The following is a 20,212-nucleotide window of genomic DNA, read 5'->3' as shown; positions in this document are numbered from 1 at the left end:
GTTTCCTCTGTCCACCACCCACTTTGAGAGTGCACCAGGCGCTGAATGGATTCGTTCTCCCACTAACTCTGAAGCAGCCTTTCCAAGACACGCTGGCAGAGGAGAAAATCCAGCGGCAAAGACGTGGTATTGACTGCCTGGCTCCTGCGGAGCCGGAGATGGATTCTTCCCCCTGCAGTATCACAGAGGAGGAGGGGGTCTCCTCGCCCCCGCCTGACCCCCCAGAGCGAGACCTGCCCCTCCCGAGGGCCCTGCCCGCAGAGCCGGAGGGCAGCTCGCCCGCCCTCCCGCCTCCCTCGCCGCCGGCGGGGAAGGGTCTCCCTGGCCCAGCTCTACACCGGCTGCTCGGAGCCGCTCGCACCGAGACCGACCCCGGGCGCTGGGAGAAGCGACTGCGGCTCCGCCGAACGCATGGGCCGCTTGGCCCGGCTCCGCGCGGGGCCCTGCGCGGGGCGCTGCGCGGCGGTCAAAAACCAGATAGAGTGGTATAATTTAATTTTCTTCTTCTTTTTTTTTCCTTTCCCCTTTAGAAGGAGAGACTATCCCACCTGTGGATCGTACACTTGTTCTCCCCTTGAGAAACACTGCCTGTCTTTCAGGTGAAAATAGCAGGCTTCAGGAAAGCTTTGGATATCTTTTATCATGTACTTATGGATATGTATTTGCTTATGTTTCCCTAAGGAGAAAATGACTAAGAGTCTTAATAACAGTGTGACATATGGGAAGCAACTTTTCTAAGCTTCAGATCTGCTTTTTAGAGATACGCTTTAGCTTGCTTTCTTTCTTTCTTTCTTTCTTTCTTTCTTTCTTTCTTTCTTTCTTTCTTTCTTTCTTTCTTTCTTTCTTTCTTTCTTTCTTTCTTTCTTTCTTTCTTTCTTTCTTTCTTCCTTTCTTCCTTTCTTTCTCTCTTTCTCTCTTTCTCTCTTTCTTTCTCTCTTTCTTTCTCTCTCTTTCTCTCTTTCTTTTTCTCTTTCTCTCTTTCAACATTCCTCCTAATAACGTCTCAAAAGAGGTGTGCTAATCCTCGTAAAGACATGGCCCGTTACAAGTGTAAAATGCCGAAGTCACATTTTTTCCTGGGGGGCCGGGGGGAAGGAAAAAAAAACCACAAAACAAAAAAAAAGGGGGGGGGGAAGGGGAAGGGGAAAAAGAGCTGTAAAGAAGAGGTATGTTTCCTATGTGCATATGTATCTTTTTTTTGAGTTTGCGTGTTACAGAGAGTGGTCTGAATTCTTGCAGTCTATTTTGAAAATGAAATACACTCTTTCGCTCTTACCGAACTGAAGAAGAAAAGGAAAAGAAATAAAACGGGGATGAGGGGAAAAGAAGTGACCACAACTCATGCGAACCGTCCGCGTTTTAGTGCAGGTATCACCGGGCGACAGTCGGATAACACTGTTAATAAAAGTAATGCCTGAAATGTGGAAAGAAACCGCGGGGAAGGCGCTTACACTAACGATCACGCTACCGGTGCTGGGAAACGGGGACGATCCCATCGCCACAGCGCCCCCTCTCATGCCCAGCTCGAACCGACCGTTTCACATCCTGGAGACAGGGAAAGAAAAGTTCTTTCTTTGCCTGTGTCCCTTGCCACCTTCCCCGCTCTCTGCTTTAACCACTCTACAGAATAACGGCTCGCCCGGCTCCCCCAGTCTCCCCTCGTTCACACGGGTCGCTCCTGCAAAGCGTCTCGCTTAGAAAGAGCCTCGTAAACCAGGCTCTTTTTGCTAGAAAACTGGACAAGTCCGCTTGCACAGTATGCGTGTGTCATTTGTTATTTTTAAATACAATAGTCTATTATTTCACGTCGTTGTCTCCGGGAGATGGTGGCGGTCCCCCATTTCATGAGAGAAAGGGGAAAGCATTCCCAGACCATTGTGTGGTTATGTCACAGGAAGCTGTTCTGCTGCGCATTGTGTTACATCTCCAGACCCCACCAAGTTCCACTTCGCTCTGCTCAAAAAGTTGCTGTGACCGGTGTCATGACCACCGGGCAATTGGCATTGTCTGGGCAATAGGCGTGTGCGCCTCTCCGGGCCCTCCCGCGGCAGGGCAATTTTATTTCTTTTCTTTTTCTTTGTTTGTTCTTTTTTTTTCTTTTACCTGAGCAAACCTGAAAGGAGCGGGGTGCTGAGCACACGGCCAGCAGGCAGGCGGCCGAGCTCCGGGCTGAGGCGGGCGGGCAGGCGCTGCTGGCAGCCAGCGCTCCCGCAGCGGGGACAGGAGCTCCTTTCCCACAGACGTGGCTTTCAACTTCACTCGCCCGAAAACTTCAGCCTCTGTCACTAGTTCAAGGAGATGTGGCTAATAAATGACAAACCGCAAAACCTGTCTCCTAGGACGCCAATGAGCTATAGCTACCAAAAAAAAAAAAAAAAAAAAAAAAAAAGGGGGGGGAGGTGGAGGAGGTTCTCGACTACCTTCTCAATTGTGCTGGAGCAAACTGAATTAAAGAAGACAAGGCGAGAGCACGTCTTAAAATCTGGGAAGGTAAACGGCGAATTAATAGATTATTCAAATAAAAACGTAGTGTTTAAAGTCTTAATGTCTCTTTGTAGGCATGTTAATTTGCCACAGTTATTACCAATAAAAAGTGCATGTAATACTGTTCTACTGTTTAACTGCGCAAGTTAGACGGCTTTTTATTAGTAACGGGTAGTAGTATGGGAAAATTAGGTGTCGGCGGTGGAGGCAGGCAGATGAAAAACCTCTTCCTCGTGAAAGCCATTCAAATCAGAGATGACTCCGAGAAAAAGTTAAATACAAACCACGTACAGTGGCCGATATTATAAAACGTTATTGACACGGTTTCCTGGTTTGTTTATGGCAAAGACTTCGCCAGCTATATTTAAATGACCCCACTAGCAATGCGTTCTCCACATTGTGTAGAGTCAAATTAGTGGTGTACTTGTAATAAAATGCATACCGTCTCTGTGCAGGGGATAAATCCATTCATTTCTGAAGCCCTTCAAAAATTATGCTAATACAATCAACGCAAGAACTTGTCTTTTGAAATGATAATATTTTACTCCATTAAACTCTGATTGCTAAATTAACCCTTTTTCTGTATATAAAACAATATATTTTTTTTGACTGCAAGAATTAAAATATCAGAAATCTAATCTGTTGCTTTTTGTGTTTGGGGGAAGAGAAGTCATATTACTGATTTAAACTTTCCTCCCACCGAAATCACAAAAATAGATTTTCATAGAGAAAAGACATGCAGATGGAGGCATAAACGGCACCTACGTTTTACACGGGTGGGCACGTATACCTAGCGTGTGTAACATATGTATGTACGTGTACATATGTATGGAGATTTGTTTCTCTCGTGTGCGTGTGTGTGTGCGCGTATCGACACACACTCTGAACTGAATTATATCCATTCTCCTGGGATCACGGTATTTATTTAAGTACTCTTCCTAGGTCATAACTGTAACACTCACTTAATAGCATTAATCCCTTGTAATGTAAACACAATGTCCATTGTATTCCCAATCTGCATTGTTCCACTAATTATTAAAGAGGAAGAACTAAAAGCAATCAATTCTCGTAGATAAACACTTACACCTCTCCTGCTGGAAAAGAGCAGACTTGGTTATCCAAATAAAAATGCAGAGAGTATAGCACATTTTGCAAGGCATGCAGGTTGACTGAGAGAGATTCATGTATGACTTTATAATGTTATAATTAATTTTGCATTCTCAGCTCTCCAGCTGCTGCTCCTTTCAGCAGCAGAGCTCATATACTTAGAAAGCGGACTGCGGAACACAGGAATTGACTATTCAGATGTTATCGCATGATATCGATTATTCCATAGAACTACTGAAATATGAATGTGTTTTATATAAAGCTCTTGGTTTTAAAGTTACTATTTTTATTTAATATATGCGCATTAATCACCAGACAGGGAAGCAAATGTCTTTTCTGTTATCTGTTGCATTGAGTTTACCAGTTGTTTATCACTCTCTTATCAGGAAGTCGGGAGTTAATGACAAGAAATACCTGTTGGTGTTAACCTCCTCCCCCTCACCTGCTTTTTAAAGGATTGCCTCTTCTACAGGCCAGCTGATAGGTCTGGATAAGAATTAATCCGTGTGTGTCTGGTGGCCAGATCTCTACTGCTGCGTGCAGGGCAGGGGTAAACTGGTATGTGGGTTTCACAGAAGAGGAAAAGAGGAAGGGAAATAAATAAAAAATCAGATAGAAAAAGAAAACTGAAAGCTCGGATTGCTTCAGACAGTCTACACATCCCGGTATTTTACTGTAGTTTCAGTACTGCGTTTTCCCCGCTGTGTCCGCAAGGCTCTTGAAAAGGCTTCTCGAAGTGATTTTTTTTTATTAGCTGCATATTTAATTGATTAACAATAGGCTGCCCTGCTAACCCTCGATTCTTCAGCTTTCGCCATCTCCTCTCGGTCGGTGGTGAGTCAATACCCCGGCGCACCTCATCAGATGTGTTTTCCCCATCCTAACTTGCCGAAATTACCTGTGGTATTCCATGAAGAAGTCGGCCGCAAACGTCAAGCAACTTCATTTGGCTAAATATGGGATAAGTGCTCACTCACAGATGTTGGAAAAATAAAAAACATGTTTGGATGAACATTTTTTCCCTTTTTATTTTGTGTGTGTGTGTGTGTTGCTGTTGTTTGGTTGGTTTTCTTTGCTTGTTGTTTTTGTTGGGTTTTTTTTTTGAGAGAGAGCCTAAACATTTATTATTTTTTTTTCCCCAGCTCGTCCCGGGCTGGTAAACCAGCAGATGTTGTGGATGAAAGGCTTGCGGGAAGCGCGGTCGCTTCCAGCCCTGCAACCCCAGCGGTCCCTTCCCTACCTGCCGGCCGGACCCTTCCCCGCCGGGGTGGTGGCGGTGCGGAGCGCAGGTGCGGGACAGGAGCCGCGGAGCGGCCTAGCGCTCCTCGGCCCCGTCGGCAGCGGCTCGGAGAGGCGGCCAAGGCCCAGTGTCGTGCCCCGGGGCTGGGTGGATCTGGGGGAGTGTGGGGATGGGGAGCTGCGGGGAAAGCTCTGGCATGGGGCGGGGGGGACGCTGCGGGGAGGGCCCCCTGCTACTGGAAGGCGCGCCGACACCGTAGGACGCCCCGGGAGGTGAAGGCCAGAGCTCGAGGGCAGACAGTTCGTCGCTGGTTTCTGAAGGGTCCCTCTGGACTAATAATCACAAAAATACTCGTGCACATATGTATGTTTATTTATTTCTGTTTGCATTGAGAAGGAAGGCTCGGTGCCGTCGTCTCGTCCTCAAGGAGGAGGGAATGGCTAGAATCTGACGGTGGCCAAGGGGAGGGGGCAGAAGAAGAGGTTATGTTATTTGGTTGATCGTATTCCAGGCGATTTATCTGAACTGCAAAAGGGGAGAAAGGCAGGGGGGTTGGAGGCTGGGTGGGGAGGCAAGGCAGCTAGCCTCCCAGAAAGTCACCCAGGCCTCTTCCCTATGCACCAGACCAGGAAGAGTAGAAATGAAAGAAATATGAGGGTTTGGAGTTTTTGTGAGTTGTTTTTGTTTGGTTGGTTTTGGTTTGTTTTTGGTTGTTTTGGTTTGGTTTGGGTTTTTTGTGTGGTTTGCTTTTTTGTTGTTGTTGTTGTTGTTTACCTCCCTTCACGTGCAAGTCGCGCTCCATGACTAGATCTTGACTGTTGGTGGCAACTTATAAAATTATAAAGCTCTCACTGCCAGCAACAGCGCCATCCTGGATCTGCTGGTTTGAGCAGTTGCTCTTCTTTCCTACCATATAGGGCAGTACTTTCACAAAGTGCTCTTCCCTTGTATGCTGCCCAGCTCAGTCGAGCCTGGCCCTGCATACCCACACGTGTGCAAATGCACACATCCACGGTACGTGTGCGTGCATATAGCGTTTCAGCAAGTGCGCGCATGAAGGTGTTGACCCATCAAATGGATGCATATATATATATATATATATACACCATATATATCCTCTTTTTTTTCCCGGCATGTATATAGGAAGAGAGAGGGTGTCATGGAGAGTGTGTAAAAGAGTCCGGAGAGGAACTGATGAGCAGTATCATCGTCTGGCTTCAGCAGTGTGCTCGCAGTCGGAGAGGCTGGCTTGTATTACAAAGACTGCCTTCGCTGCCTCCTTGTTGCTTGCCTGCCTGCCTGCCTGCCTGCCGGCCTGCCTGCCTGCAGGCCGCGGGAGGAGACGGGGCCGGAGAGCGAGGGGGCGGGCCCGCCGCGCTATGCAGATGAGCGGCGGTGACGGACAGCTCTGTTTTCCAATGTCCCTCAGAAACTCGAGTGCTCCTTCCCTCAACTCTTCACTTCAGACTCTATACTTCCCCCAAAATACAGGCTTGCAGGCGCTGGGGGAGCTGGCTGGCTGACTGGGAGAACTCCATATGCAGCAGCCACTTTTCTGATTTGGGGGCTCGCTTCTCTCTCCCTCTCTCTCCCCCTCTCCCCTTCTGTTTTTCTCGCTTTCTCTCTCTCGCTTTTTATTAACCCGCTCCTCTTCCGTCTTTCTCAGATGCCCTTCCCCTCCCGGTTAGATTTCTAACCGCTCTACTTATTTTCCCTTTTGGAGGGTGTTTGGTTTTTGTTTATTTGGTTGTTGGTGTTTTTTTTTCCTTCGTGTTTGTTTATATTCTGACCGGGTGCGCATGGGGGGGAGCATATAATAATTCTGATTCTCTACATAACTGCACAGAGCCAACCGGGGAGAGAGAGAGAGAGAGAGAGAGAGAGAGAGAGAGGGAGAGAGAGAGAGAGAGAGGGCGGGCGGGCGGGCGGGCGGGAGAGAGGGGGAGAGAGAACACGAAAGCAGCGCCAGGAGCAGCGGCAGCAGCAGGGCCGGTCACCCTCGCCCCCTCCCTGCTCCTGTGCACGCCAGTGCAAGCCATGTCCTATCCTCAGGGTTACCTCTACCAGCCCCCCGGCTCGCTGGCTCTGTACTCCTGCCCTGCGTACGGGGCGTCGGCGCTGGCGGCCCCCAGGAGCGAGGAGCTGGCCAGGTCTTCGTCGGGATCGGCGTTCAGCCCTTACCCGGGATCGGCAGCTTTCACCGCCCAGGCGGCGGCCACAGGCTTCACCAGCCCGCTCCAGTACTCCACAGACCCCGCCACGGGATTCCCCTCCTACATGGTAACTACCGAAGAGAAACCCTCTCCTTCTTCATTAGCATCCGCATTCTCATCCTCATCATTTTCAGCCTCTCTCCTCATACACTTACCATCAGCCCCCGACATCCCGGCTCACAGCCGCGCACCGCACCGCGCGGGGCCGCGCAGCCCGGCCGGGGCAAGGGGACACGGGCGGAACGGAGCCGAGCGGCGGGCCGGGGCCGGGGTCGGGGCCGGGGCTGGGGCCGGGGAGCCGCCTTGCTCCGCGCCTCAGCTGAGCGTGGTGCCGGCGGGCCTGGGACCCAGGCTCGCTCCGCGGTTAGCAGAGCGGGGGCCCTGGATAAAGAAATAGGGATCGTCTCAGTCAGTTGGGTTGAACGCTTTCATTCCCTCCTCCCTTCCCGCTTTCTTTTTTTTTTCTTTTTTTCTTTTTTTTTTTCCTTTATTTTTTTTTTCGGTTCGCTGTGGTAGGATAAAACAGGGTCCCTTTTGCTCGTTTTCTTATTTTTTGTTTCTCTCTTCCCCCCCCCCCCCTCTTTTTTAGTCGGTGTTTAGAAGCGCTGCGGGCTTTATCCCCGTGTGGTTTTATTTACTTTCTGTGTGTTTTGTGCTAATGGTTTAACTGGATTTTGGGAATGAAAAGGAGCATCTGTTTGCGATCTGTGAGCTTTGCTTAAGCCCTAGATGGTTGTGGTGGTCGCAGTTTCGGATTTCACTTTCTTCTTATTAGTTAAAAAGAGCATTTCCAATTGCGTGTGTGTGTATTCTGTGCATAAACTATATAAATAAAACTATAAACTGTATAAATAAACTGCACGTCTAGATGGTTAAATAGTTTTATAAACTGACACACAGAGTGTCAGACATGTATCTAGTCCATATACACAAAGATCTCTGCCCAGAATTTGAGACTGGAGCCGCAGTAGAGATCCTGGAAGGGGGTGGCAGCCGGGTAGTGAGCTCTCCCTGCAAAGTGACAGGGAAACTACTTGTTTTCTGTCTGTAAAATACGGTGCGTGAATTGTGGTGCAGTCTTTATTCGGGGTGGTGTAGAAGACATGAGGATCTTGCTTGCTTGGGTTTTTTTCTGTTGAGAAGCAGTAGGCGAGTGGCTGGAAGTTGCAGCGAGGTGGTGAACTGTGCGGGATATTGGGTGATGTTGCGCCTGCGACTCGCCTACCGATCTGTGGGATTCAGAGACGTGCTGAAAGTTAGCGAGTTCCTTAGCGATATCTTTAACTTTTCTTGCATTATGCAGACTTATATAAGCGCAATTTAAACGTTAAAGGGTGAATTAAAATGCTAATTACATCGCATTTGAACAATTCGAAACGGTGCATATCTTCTGATTTGCAAATTGGATTTGCAATGCATTAGTGCAGTGAATTGCTAAGTGGCGGCTTTGTTGTATTTTCTATAGAAAAAAAAAAAAAAAAAAAAAAAAAAAAAAAAAAAAAAGGAAACGTCTTTTGAACCTTTGAGAAAAATGTAGATATCAAGACACTACCTGTAGGGCCTTTAAAATGTTTACGCGGTTCAAAAATTATATTGGGAAATACTCAATTACAGGGAGCTGAAATTAGTCAGAAAGATTACAACGTCGCCGATTTTAAGCGCGTGTGCCTGTGTCTGTGTGCTGGACGGAGGAAGGGGAGTTTGAGCGGGGGAATGAAATCGCAACTTAATGGCCTTTGGGTGCTGCTTCTCCCTCTCATAGAATATGGATACAAGCCACCATCCCGGGGAAATACAAATATAACAGCCGATCTCTCCTTGACAACTTATTAATGGCTACCAGCAGTAACAAATTGCCAACCGCACCGTTTTGTTCTGTCCAGGGCTCCCCTTACGACGCCCATACGACGGGGATGACCGGGGCCATCAGCTACCACCCGTACGGCAGCCCTGCCTACCCCTACCAGCTCAACGACCCCGCGTACAGGAAAAACGCCACTCGCGACGCCACGGCCACGCTGAAGGCCTGGCTGCAGGAGCACCGCAAGAACCCCTACCCCACGAAGGGCGAGAAGATCATGCTGGCCATCATCACCAAGATGACCCTCACCCAGGTCTCCACCTGGTTCGCCAACGCCCGCCGGCGGCTCAAGAAGGAGAACAAGATGACCTGGGCCCCGCGGAACAAGAGCGAGGACGAGGAGGACGACGAAGGCGACGGGGCGAGGAGTAAAGAGCAGAGTCCCGAGAAGATGCCCGAGAGCAACGAAACCTCCGCAGAGGACGAAGGTGGGCACGGGGTCACCGCGGCCGCGGCGGGGTTCCCCCATCCCCCCTCCTTCGCGTCCCCCCGGGAGCGGGACAGCGGGGAAGGTGGGGGGGCGGTGTTTAAAAAAAAACACCTCAAAACGTGTCCCGTCCTGTCGTCTCCAGCTGCACCGGGAGCTTGTCGCCGCGCAGTGCCGGTGGCCGGGGGGCGGAGGCGCCGGGGCAGTCGGCGTGCGGGGGACAGGCGGGGCAGTGCGGGGTGCCGCGGAGGAGAGCCCATGGGGATGGATGCTCCTGGAAGCGCGGTTGCGGGAAAAAGGCCGGGACGGCTAATGTCTCCCTGCCTGCCGCTGTGGCGGTGGTGGTGGTGCCCGTGCTTGCTTCTCGCCCCCCCTCTTTTGCCGGCCCCCGCCCTGACTCTGCCTTTCTGTGCCCGGCGGACCCTTGCAGGGATCAGCTTGCAAGTCGACTCGCTGACGGACCACTCCTGCTCCGCCGAGTCGGACGGCGAGAAGCTGCCCTGCCGAGCGGGAGACCCCCTCTGCGAGTCGGGCTCGGAGTGCAAGGACAAGTACGAGGACATCGAAGAGGAGGACGAGGAGGACGAGGAGGACGAGGAGGACATCGAGGAGGACGACGGTGGCGGCGGGGAGCATGACCCGCCGGCCAAGCCAGCCACCTCCTCGCCGCTGGCCGCCGTGGAGGCCCCGCTCCTCGGCCACCCGCACGCCGACGCCGCCCGCAGCGCCAGCAAGGCGGTGCTGGGCGGCCGCTCATCCCCCGGGCCCCCGACGCCGGCCACCAAGCCCAAACTCTGGTCACTGGCCGAAATCGCCACCTCGGACCTCAAGAGCCAGAGCCTGGGCCAGGGCTGTCAGCCTGCGCCCCTCTCCTCGGCCACCCCCGCCTCGGCCCCGCACAGCGCTGCCTACTCGCCCTCCTCCCTCCTAGGGAGGCATATTTATTACACCTCACCTTTTTATAGCAATTATACAAACTATGGGAACTTTAACGCTCTGCAGAGCCAGGGAATCCTGAGATACAACTCCGCAGCAGTGACTTCAAACGAGGGACTAAGTCAGACTGTCCTAAACGCCAGCTCTGTCCACAAGCAGAGCAGTGACTCTTTGAAAACGATCACTAACCAGCTAGAGCAACATTACAGGCCCTCTAGTTATGACTCTAAGAAAGGTAGGTGACTTTTTTGCCGCTTTCTTCCCCTCTTCTCCCTCGCCCTCATTCCCCGACTCCTGCGAGTCCTTTATACGCTGTAAATACTGAAACCTCCGGAGAAGCTAGTGAGCACACTGTCACCGCCACGACAGCCGGGTGAAGATGGGCTGTAGTGTAATCTGGGGATTAAAAACTGCATGTGGCTGTCGTATTCATACCTGCCTGTAAGAACAGAGAGAGGAAATGTAAAAGACGACTTTTAGATCAGTCTCACCTGCTGCGGAGTCAGCTCCTAAAAGTGATTTTAAAAGGAAAACTACACACACATCCAGAGAGCACTTGGTGTAATTATTTTTTTTCCGACAAACTGGTTTTGCTCTCTTTGTTTCCACTATTCTCAAGGGGTTTTACAGCTTTGAGTTCAGATAATTGCTGACCTTGGACGTGAAATTACGTGAAGCGTGACATTTTAACTGCTTTTTTTTTTTTTCTTTTTTCTTTTATTTTCTTTTCTTTTTTTTTTTTTTTTCTGAAAAGGTTTTGCGCTGGTATAATCGTCAGTTTATTCTAACAATGCACTCGATATACGTGCAATGCTAAAATATTGGCCGGCCTCTTAAACGACTCAGCTAATAATCATGCTCGAGTGAGGGCTGGGACCTATGCACCCTGTATAATCTGGTTAGCTGGCTGTGTCCTGTGACTAACTGACGGTTCTATTTTGACAGATCCCACTGAAGTCTGCACAGTAGGAGTACAACCATACCTATAGAAGTGCAATCACACAGCAATGCAAGTAAGTGAAAACATTTTCTATTACACTGATCATTTGGCATCAGGTCTAAGATGCGTTGCACAGTTCTAGACTTGCTTAACGTTGACTTCTTGCTTCATTACTTAAGAGTCTGATTACGAAGTAAGACTGCTGTTTTTTTTAAAGCTCTCATTACGGCTTTTCTTCCTTGGGTTTGTCTTAATTTTAAAGTCAGGTTAGACAGTTCCCTCACCTCGCATACTCTTCCCTTGTGTAAGGACTAAGCCGTAAGGACTATTTGAATGTTACGGAAGGAAAGCTTGAGGAAAAAAATATCTTTGAAGGTTGTTTAAGAACATAGTGCTTGTGCTCACGTGGCAGTGCTAAAACTGTACATTCTGAGTGAGGCTTCACGCAGTGACCGTGTATTTCAGAGAAAAAGGGTCAATTATTAGGGAGAGACGTGCATCTTAAGCAGGATATATTATCTGTGAATTGTCTCCTGCCTAGCTAGCAATGATACTCTTAATGCCTCCACTGTTTAGGGAAAAAGAAACAACAAAAAAATCTCCTTGCCGGTATTTTTTTAACTAATCCTTTTGTCAGAAGAAATTAGAAGAGTAGGAATTTTGCCTTACTTCCTTTTTTCTTTCCGTTTAATGGTGTTAGAGTGTAATTGAAGGATTTTTGGATGATCTGGTTTTTTCCTTGGTCCACAGGTAGGTGTCACAATTGCTTTGAAAAAAGTCAGCAAGCCATCATCTCTCCCCGAGCTAATATATATAACAAATCTCTAAATCCGGATCACATCTTGTGCCACTGTATAAAAGAAGACCACAGAGCACTATTAAATCTTCAGACTCTAATTATTAAAAGAGAACTTTGTTGGACATATGTGAGTTTGCTGGTATAGTATAGTTTCCCCAATGTATGTGTGACTTTTGAAAACAGATCTGTTTTTCTCAGGATATCTTGAATTGATCACTTCATTGCCACGGTATATATTCGATAGGTGTGATAGGATTTACTGTAAAATTTATTTGTAAAAGATGTATACAGTAGAGATAATAAAGATGTGATTGGAGAACTTGAGTCCTTACAAAGTGGAAACAAATTTGATATTTATTTTTGTAACGATATAAAGCTTCTAGTAATTTATGCAAGTTGTATTGCAATGGAATCTGAACTTTTTGTAAATAAATTTTGCCTGGTTTTTATTTGAAACGTTGATGGTTATACAATCTTTGGTTGTTTAACAAGAATTCTTTACTAATTTATATCTCTAATTGTAAATAAAACAGACTAGTCTGCAACAATATGGTGTTTTTCGTTCATTTCCCCCCAAATAATAATCTATTATTTAGAAAAATGACGAAAGTTGTGATTTCACTAGTAGAGCTCAGACCATAAAATAAGTAAGCAATTTAAATATGTTGCAAAGATATGCTTTGCATAAATTAATTCCTTCTGGTTTGCTCCGTTATACTTAAGCTTTAAATACACACATGTGTGCAAATACGTATTTGTATATATGCATGCATATGCCTAGAGAGAATGATGTGAATACATGCGTGTTTCTTATAAACTATGTTGGGTGTGAAATAGCTCTTTATTTGAGTAAACAGCCTTTAAATCCACTATTTCTAAGAAAAAATAATTATAATCAGCTATGGCTTATTTTTAGTTTCTTTGTTTCTGCTTCTGGCTAAAACTATGCAAACGAAAAAAAAAAAATATTAAAAAGTCCGATTCATGTTTTTTTTATTATTATTTTCCCTCTTTTTCTTTGTATCAGTAAACCATATCTTCACAGTCATATAGGAAATCCACTTTGATTTGGCTCATAAAATCAGCTACTTAATCATTTTAATTTTTAGTAAAATAATGGGAATCCTCATCTAATATAATTTCAGAAGAGAAAAGAACAATCATTTATTTTCCCCAAAAGATAAATTGAGTGAATATAACTTACGGTTATAAAACAAGAATAATAGCTTCTTAGATTGCCCTTTAATCAATCATACACTTATTTTTCAAGAGGCTCATCTATTTTATTCCATGATTAATAATGTTCCAGCGTGAGAGCATTATTAGATCCCAGCAGGGGAGATCCTGAATGCTTTTAGCTGCTTTGGAATGGTCAGTTGGGGTTCATTATGGTCTGATATTGAACAATTTATAAAATCTTGTCTAAACATCTGCCAACTCAGATAGGCCGATGTGTCTGAAGATGGGAAATTGCTGGACCAGTTGATATTGACAAACGGATCTCTCTCCAGTGGCTTTTTGTTCAGTGAAAATTAGTGGCCTCTTGCTCAGGTCTTGTTAGAAAGGGCATTTGAAAGTGATCTTAGATACTTCAGGCATCAGCCTTGGGAATGTTAACTGAATAAAGAGCTGTGCTAGGCTGGAGTCAGGAAATATGTTGTGATTATATTAAACAGAGGGAAAGGAAGCTGTTTTTCTTAAATACATATATGCAATTCCCATGATCCATCTTCCCACCCCCATCGTATTTTACCCCTATAAAGATGTCTAATTGACTGGGAAAGTGTTTGTGTTTCTCAGCTGATAGGGCAGACACCAATATTGAGATTCTGGAAAACTCTGGGATCCATCTAATGAAATATAAAACACTGAGGATCTTTGCAGCTGGAGGCCTACTCATCTTCTTATGTTGTTTGTAGAATGATGCTTCTTCACTCCTGTAACATCCTGTTTTCATTGGGGTAAAATGCAATTGTGTCTGTGTGCAGTGTGTAGTACAATTAGACAAACAGCTAAGAAGTAATTCAGTTTTTTCCCTCCAGTTTAGCATATGGTGTAGATGCAAATATTTCCTATAATAACCCTCGACCATCTTTACTGTGCACTTTAGGAAGATTTTATAGAGGGACTTTGTATGTCAGAGGAGGTGCCTCTTCCCCACTGTTGCTATTACTTCATCCACTCCCACTACCCACGTTTTACGTTCCAGGTCTCTGTTGGACACAACGTGTACATTTCAATTGGTAAAAACCAAAAGCTGTGGCAGAGATTAAAAAAGGCTAACGACATTCCTTTGATGTTTATACGCCCAAAGACTTATAAAAGATTTCCATAATTTACCCACCCGTGCTAGTATTTAGACCTGGATTTCTTTCTGGAGAGAAAAGTAGAAAGACTTGGAAAACTCGCTTTTAAGTATTCACTATGTATGTAAAGCCCAGTGAACTTCCCTCACCCTCTGAGAAATTCAAGAACGGTTCATGGATGCAGATGGGCTACACCCAAATGATTTGGCAAATAAACTTCTTTATTTTTTTTCTATTTTTTTTTTTAACAACAATAAATTAATGGGCAAGAACTGCAAACTCAACGTAATTTGAGATGTAACAATCAAAATTGAAAGCAGGAGGAAAGTGTTGCCTTGCTAGATTGCTGGCACAAACAAAGCATTTATTTCGGTAAAGCAAGAAAGAGGGATAAACGATAAAATACAGCACTTTGTGTAGGATTTATTTCATAACAATGCTAATCAGCGCGCTGGGATTAAAATCTCATACCCCGTCTATATATACTCATTTTCCATCATCCCCTGCCCTCGTTTCGGAGCGAGAATGACAAACCCTCCCCTATTTGGGGCCAGAGGTTTCAATAGAGCTGATTTATTGAAATGCAGGCTTTAATCTCAGGTGGGATCCCGGAGGAATTGGCGCTGTCGTCAAATAGGAAGAGGGTCGCTTTCCACTTTGCACTTCCTGGGCTGCTTTTTTTCCTCGCTCCCTGCAAATGTCAACATTTGTTCTCAATAAGAGAGTTATTGTTTCAGGAAAGCTGTTCACCAACTGGCTTCGAGAGCGGAAAAAAAAGCGTTGCCTACCTTTGTTTGTCTGGAGGCTGGGGGAAGGGATGGGGACGGAGGTAACATGCAGGCCAGGCCCACAGCGGACAGACAGATAGTCGGAAAGACAGACGTGGGAACTGCTCAGGCACACCAGCTCTCGGCTGGAGGAGAACGGGCCCGGATAAGGGGAAAAGTTAATTTAAAGCGCAATGGGCGCCTGCGTTTCTTTCCCTGTGCCATTTGCGTTTTAGCCACCGAAACGCTTCTCCCCTCCTAAGAGAGAGAGGGATTGCGGGGGGTGGAAACAAACAAACAAAAAGGTAACAAACAACAACAGGAAAAGAGGACTGCCTTCCCAAACGTCCCCATGCCGAGGAGGTCTCCAGCTTTTGGGGCTGAAGGGTGATTTCCAGCCGAATAAACAATTTGCAAGGTGCACCGCCTGATTTAGCTGTACCTCGTTCGTACTCACTTCCCTAACGGGCCGTTAATTACCTCCCGACGGTGGGGACCAGCAGCCCCACAGAGAGGAGACGGAGCAGCCCGATACCGGGTCCGAAGAGGCCGGGGAGACCCGGCCCGGTCCGCTCCGTCGTGGCCACTCCGAGACTCCCCAAACCTCTCGCCACTGGAAGTTTCTGCCTCCGTCACATATGTCACTTAAAGGCGGTTCAGACTCACAGCGCCGCTGAGGAACGGTGGCAAGGATGTATTTAATACCGGGAGGATTTTATTGCTTCTTAAAGTAAAAAAAAAAAAAAAAAAAAAAAAAAAGGAGGGGCGGGTATAATTTACATGTAAGTCCATTCGTTGCCTTCTGCATTCAGACATTTTCCGGCTGCTTGGGCAAGCTTCTCACGATCCAGTTAGTCGAAAGAGCCTTTCCATTGTAGGAACTGAATAACGATGGTGAAAAATATTGTTATTAACAGTAATGCTGCACATGAAGTAATACGAAATTCACCACTTTGTTTTTAATCCACTAACTAATAACTCAGGTATGTTCCCGGCTTCTAAAGAAATACAAATCAGGCAAAAAAGTTTAGAAGCAAAGGCATCCACGGTGAATATTCAAAGCGCCTATACATCTAATCCCTGACTATTACTCGGAGGCTGTGAAGCAGAGTCTTTATTAAAACTAGAGAGGGAAGGCGCGGTCAGCGGGGCACACGCTGGCAGATAGGTAGCTCGGAGCTGCAGGCGGCGATCTGGAGGGAGGCAGGCAGGCTCTGTAGGAGCCTTTTACCTGTGAGTGCCCCGGCCGAGGTGACAGCCGGGCTCCCGCAATCTGGACCCGTGCCCGCCCCCCGCCCCAGCCATGACTCACGAGGGAATGTCACCATTTCACATCCAATCCGGGCCGAGCCGGCTGCTTTATCCCTGAGCAAAAGTAAGGGGCTGAGGGACGCGGCCGCTCTGGCTCGGGAGCGGCCCCCGTCAATTTTGTTCCTTTCGGGATTTGGGGACGGAAAAGAAACGGGGAAGAGTGAGGGTAGTCACCCCCCGGCCCAGCCCTTTTCAGAGAGGCGGGAGCGCAGGCAGGCAGCGAAAGTCACTTCTGCTCCACTCGGGCTTGTGTGCTCCGTGACCGGAGATTACAAAATACTCCCTAATATTTGGGAGAGGAAAAAAAATAAATGAAAAATTAAAGTCTTAATTATTCTGGTATGGCGGTTGTGTGGGTACTGTCGCTGCTCGGGCTCTTCAAAATCGCTCAGGAAAAAAAAAAAAAAAAAAAGTGTGTGCATTTTTATAGGGAGATAAATTGACAATTTATTGTGTATAACTTCTGATCAATTATTAATCGTTAGTGTCAACAACAGGGTTATAATTACCTTCAGTTATTTAAAGGAATATTTATTTTTTCTTCTCTCTGATCTGGTAATTAGTTAATGCTCTGGAGTAATGAATTCAAAGCTGATTTGATAATGATTGAGACAGGTTTTTTCCCTCTCTTTTGGCAACCCCCCTCGAGGAGGAGGAGAGGGGGAAGAAGGGAGGTGTCTACCCCCATTTGCAGAAGAGTCCATGTAAAGGCAAATCGAGGCGCGTTTCACTTTTCAGACCATAAATAAAGATTCTGGGAGGAAAAGGGCGAAATGACAAACAAATAGAGTGCAGCTGGGTTGAATAAGGCCGATCAAAGTTAGAGGGGGCCGACGCTTCCCGCAGCCGCAGCAGTTTTGAGTCCCATAAAGGTGCCAGCAACTCTTACCTCTCTCTCCGAGATCAAGGGCGAGGGAGAGCAGAAAGTTTTAACCCCCTGACATCTTTTCGCTAGCAGAGGAGGAATAAACAATAAAGGAAGGCAAAGGAGGGAGCTGAGTAATTCCTTTATTGGGGAGTTTCTGAATGCCTCCAAGACCGCCCCTGGAAGGGCAGGGGTTGCTTTACCTGCAGCCAGCGAAGCGCCCCCTCCTCCCCCCAGCCCGCGCAGGATGTGCGGGGAGGCGGCGGAGGAGCCGCGCAGCGCAATGTAATGCAATGCAGGGCTGTGCGGCGCGAAGAGGCGCAGTCTTGCGCCTTTAAACGATCCTGAACCCGTCTCAGCCCTGGGGATGGGGAAGCAAGAAATTAATATTATTATCTATTATTATTATTATTTTCATTTTTCCCTCTTGGCGGGAGCTTGGTAAGAGCTTCATCGGGAAGATCATCAACAGGACAGCCCGCAGGGAGAGTGGCTGCCGTCTTGGTCTTGGGGCGAGGGTAACCCCACCCCCAGGCCTGGAACCTGGCAGCCAAAGGCGACTTAACCGCCGAAAAACACCCCCCCCGCCTGACCCCACCCCATACAGGAGAGTGGAGCTGAGTCGAAGTAAACTCCACCGTTGCCCCCTACCCGCTTTCTTCCAGACCTCCGCTCAATTTAGCGCCAGGCGAAGTCTCGGAGCCAAAAAGACTTCGTTTTTGGCGCAGTGGGGCCGATCTTACGGCAGATCTGCATGAGATGGAATACGTGTATCTAATGTTATATGTAATAGTCATACGTTTTATATATAAGATGTTTTCCCCGTGCAACAAAACTGCAGTGGGAATTGCAGTGTAAAATGCAAGTTTTAAAATTAATTCATCCTGACAGGTTTGACATCGCCCAACTCCCTTTTTCCTGCATCTCCGTCAGCAAATGAATGCCGCTTCTAGAGTGTATGTTTTAATTTGTCACATCAAGGCAATAAAAGGCAGCAATATATACTTAAGCCAGTTAACATTGTAATAACAGGTTTAAAGGAGCAATTAAATGGTAGTGAGTCGCATGTCTGACTTTCTATAGGCATTACCACATCAATGGTACCTTTTAGACTGACTATAACTTAGCATGATTGTCTCAATTAGTTTAGCTACATGATAGTTATTGTGAAGTCTTTGTGAGTAATCAATGTTACGCAAGCTTATGGGAAAGAGTCTTTAACAGGGGTAAGCAGCAGCTAAGTAACACGGCCCTCCTAGTTCCAAGAAACACCTTTCTCTCTCTCTCTCTTTTTTTTTTTTTTTTTTTTTTTTTTCCTTCTTCTCGTCTTCATTTCCTTCCCCCCCAACCCGAAAGAAAGGAACAGTAATTTGTAGTCTTATAAGTTTGTTTCCGAGATCGGTGCAGTTGAACGCAGATTGACAGGCAAATAACGACTTCTGCCGCGGCTGGTGTAGGAAAGCGCCGCTTCAGCTCAGCGCGGATGGCGAGGTACCGCTGCTATGCTTTTCCTCCTCCCTTTATTTATTTATTTAGCGTCGTGTGTCGCGGCTGTTCATTGTCGCGATTTAGCCGCAAGCCACAAAGAACCTTCCGGGATGCTCACATCAAATGACATGTGTGTACGTAGCACTTAGGTTCCCCCTTGCTGACACCGGAGCCACTCCGAGTCGGCGAGTTGAGGAGGCAGACCTTGGGTGCGTGTAAACTAGAAACGGGTGTGAGTGTGTGCGTGTTTCAGAGAGAGGAATGACTGCGAAGCGAGGTTATAAATACGATGTACCGCAGAGAGAAAAGTCTTGCCGGAGCAACCGGCCGTTTAGTGACTTGTTAATTCTTCTCCACCTACAGAATCTCTTATTAAATTCCGAGCCACGGGTGGCTAACGCAAAATACAGAGGGCTGCAAATTTAGTGGGAATTGCGTGAGCTGCTTCAAAACACTAACAAGTTTGTAATGTTTTCTGCCACAGAGAAGAAAAAAAAAAAAAAAAAGGATCGAGAGAGCGTGTACCATTAAAACTTAAGATAAATAAGATGCAGGGATATTTCTGTTGATGAAGTTATTCTCATTAGTCCTAACAATGTCTCAGCATTAGACAAGACTGGAGTCAGCCACAGTCTGAAGATTTCAGATCTGCAAGTTTCTTTTTTTTTTTCCACTTTTTTTTTTCTTTCTCTCTCTTTTTTTTCTTTTTTTTTCATGCACATTACATTTCTGTCATGCTTTGCAGCAGAACACGATATCCCCAAAGAACCCCAAGAGGGAAAAAAATACTCTGACAGCAACCATTAGTTAAGAGTGCAATGAATAAACCCCTTGCACAAGAGTATCAGGACTAATTAAGATTCTGTTTAGCAGCCCTGGATGGAATGTTAATGCAGTTTTGACTAACTGGGAATAAGCAGGGGGGAAAACTGCATTTTAAGAGGAATGCTGGAGTGATAACATCTCTCACTTCTTCTGTCCAAGGTCTGCCCAAGCCTGTTACAAAGTCATTATCTCAAATTACTCCTGTACTTCATTTTTAGAGGGTTTGGGCAAGATCCCCTGGCATTGAAGCACTGCCTAGAGCCTCACAAAGCCAATACTCTCTAAGGGGATAAAGCCTGAATCAACCCACTATCTCTACCTTCGAGAGTTTGCTGGTACCAGTTCCTTGGACAAATACAGCCAGGATTCTGGAGGCAGATTAGGATCTATTGCTGGCGTCTCCTCTCAAATCCCTAAAGGGTTTTTGACCCTTTGAAGTTTCGTCTATTTTGCTTACACAGAAGTTTACATGATTAAGTCAGGATTTTACAAGGCTCAACAAGGCAAATTTAGTCACCTCGGAACACTCAACAGCAAAAAAAAAAAAAAAAAAAAAAATCCAGTTGTCCTACTCGTTTAGCTCCAGAAATACTAGCATACTCTGATACTTACAGTGATTAATAAAGAAGAAAAATATGTGCAA

The 20,212-nt window shown here is 46.6% G+C and overlaps 1 protein-coding gene across 1 annotated transcript; it reads left to right on the top strand.

The window, feature by feature from the left end:
* The first annotated feature begins 6,868 nt into the window (after positions 1 to 6,868).
* Positions 6,869 to 12,464, top strand: IRX2 (iroquois homeobox 2). Its single transcript, XM_051610796.1, has 5 exons — positions 6,869 to 7,111; positions 8,928 to 9,333; positions 9,763 to 10,503; positions 11,214 to 11,281; positions 11,959 to 12,464. The coding sequence occupies exons 1-4, from the start codon at positions 6,869 to 6,871 to the stop codon at positions 11,255 to 11,257; spliced, it is 1,434 nt and encodes a 477-aa protein (XP_051466756.1). The 3' UTR covers positions 11,258 to 11,281; positions 11,959 to 12,464.
* Positions 12,465 to 20,212: the final 7,748 nt, after the last annotated feature.

The sequence above is a fragment of the Apus apus genome, chromosome 2, assembly GCF_020740795.1.
Source record: "Apus apus isolate bApuApu2 chromosome 2, bApuApu2.pri.cur, whole genome shotgun sequence".
Classification (NCBI taxonomy): domain Eukaryota; kingdom Metazoa; phylum Chordata; class Aves; order Apodiformes; family Apodidae; genus Apus; species Apus apus.
Note: the sequence above shows the minus strand (reverse complement) of the source record. Positions and strands in the feature narration are given on the sequence as shown.

What these genes read in the sequence shown, in the direction of transcription:
- IRX2 (XM_051610796.1), top strand. Translation starts at nt 6,869, where the DNA reads ATGTCCTATCCTCAGGGTTACCTCTACCAGCCCCCCGGCTCGCTGGCT. An exon ending in AACCTCCGCAGAGGACGAAG is followed by an intron (nt 9,334 to 9,762) that starts GTGGGCACGGGG and finishes GGACCCTTGCAG; the next exon opens with GGATCAGCTTGCAAGTCGAC. An exon ending in TAGTTATGACTCTAAGAAAG is followed by an intron (nt 10,504 to 11,213) that starts GTAGGTGACTTT and finishes CTATTTTGACAG; the next exon opens with ATCCCACTGAAGTCTGCACA.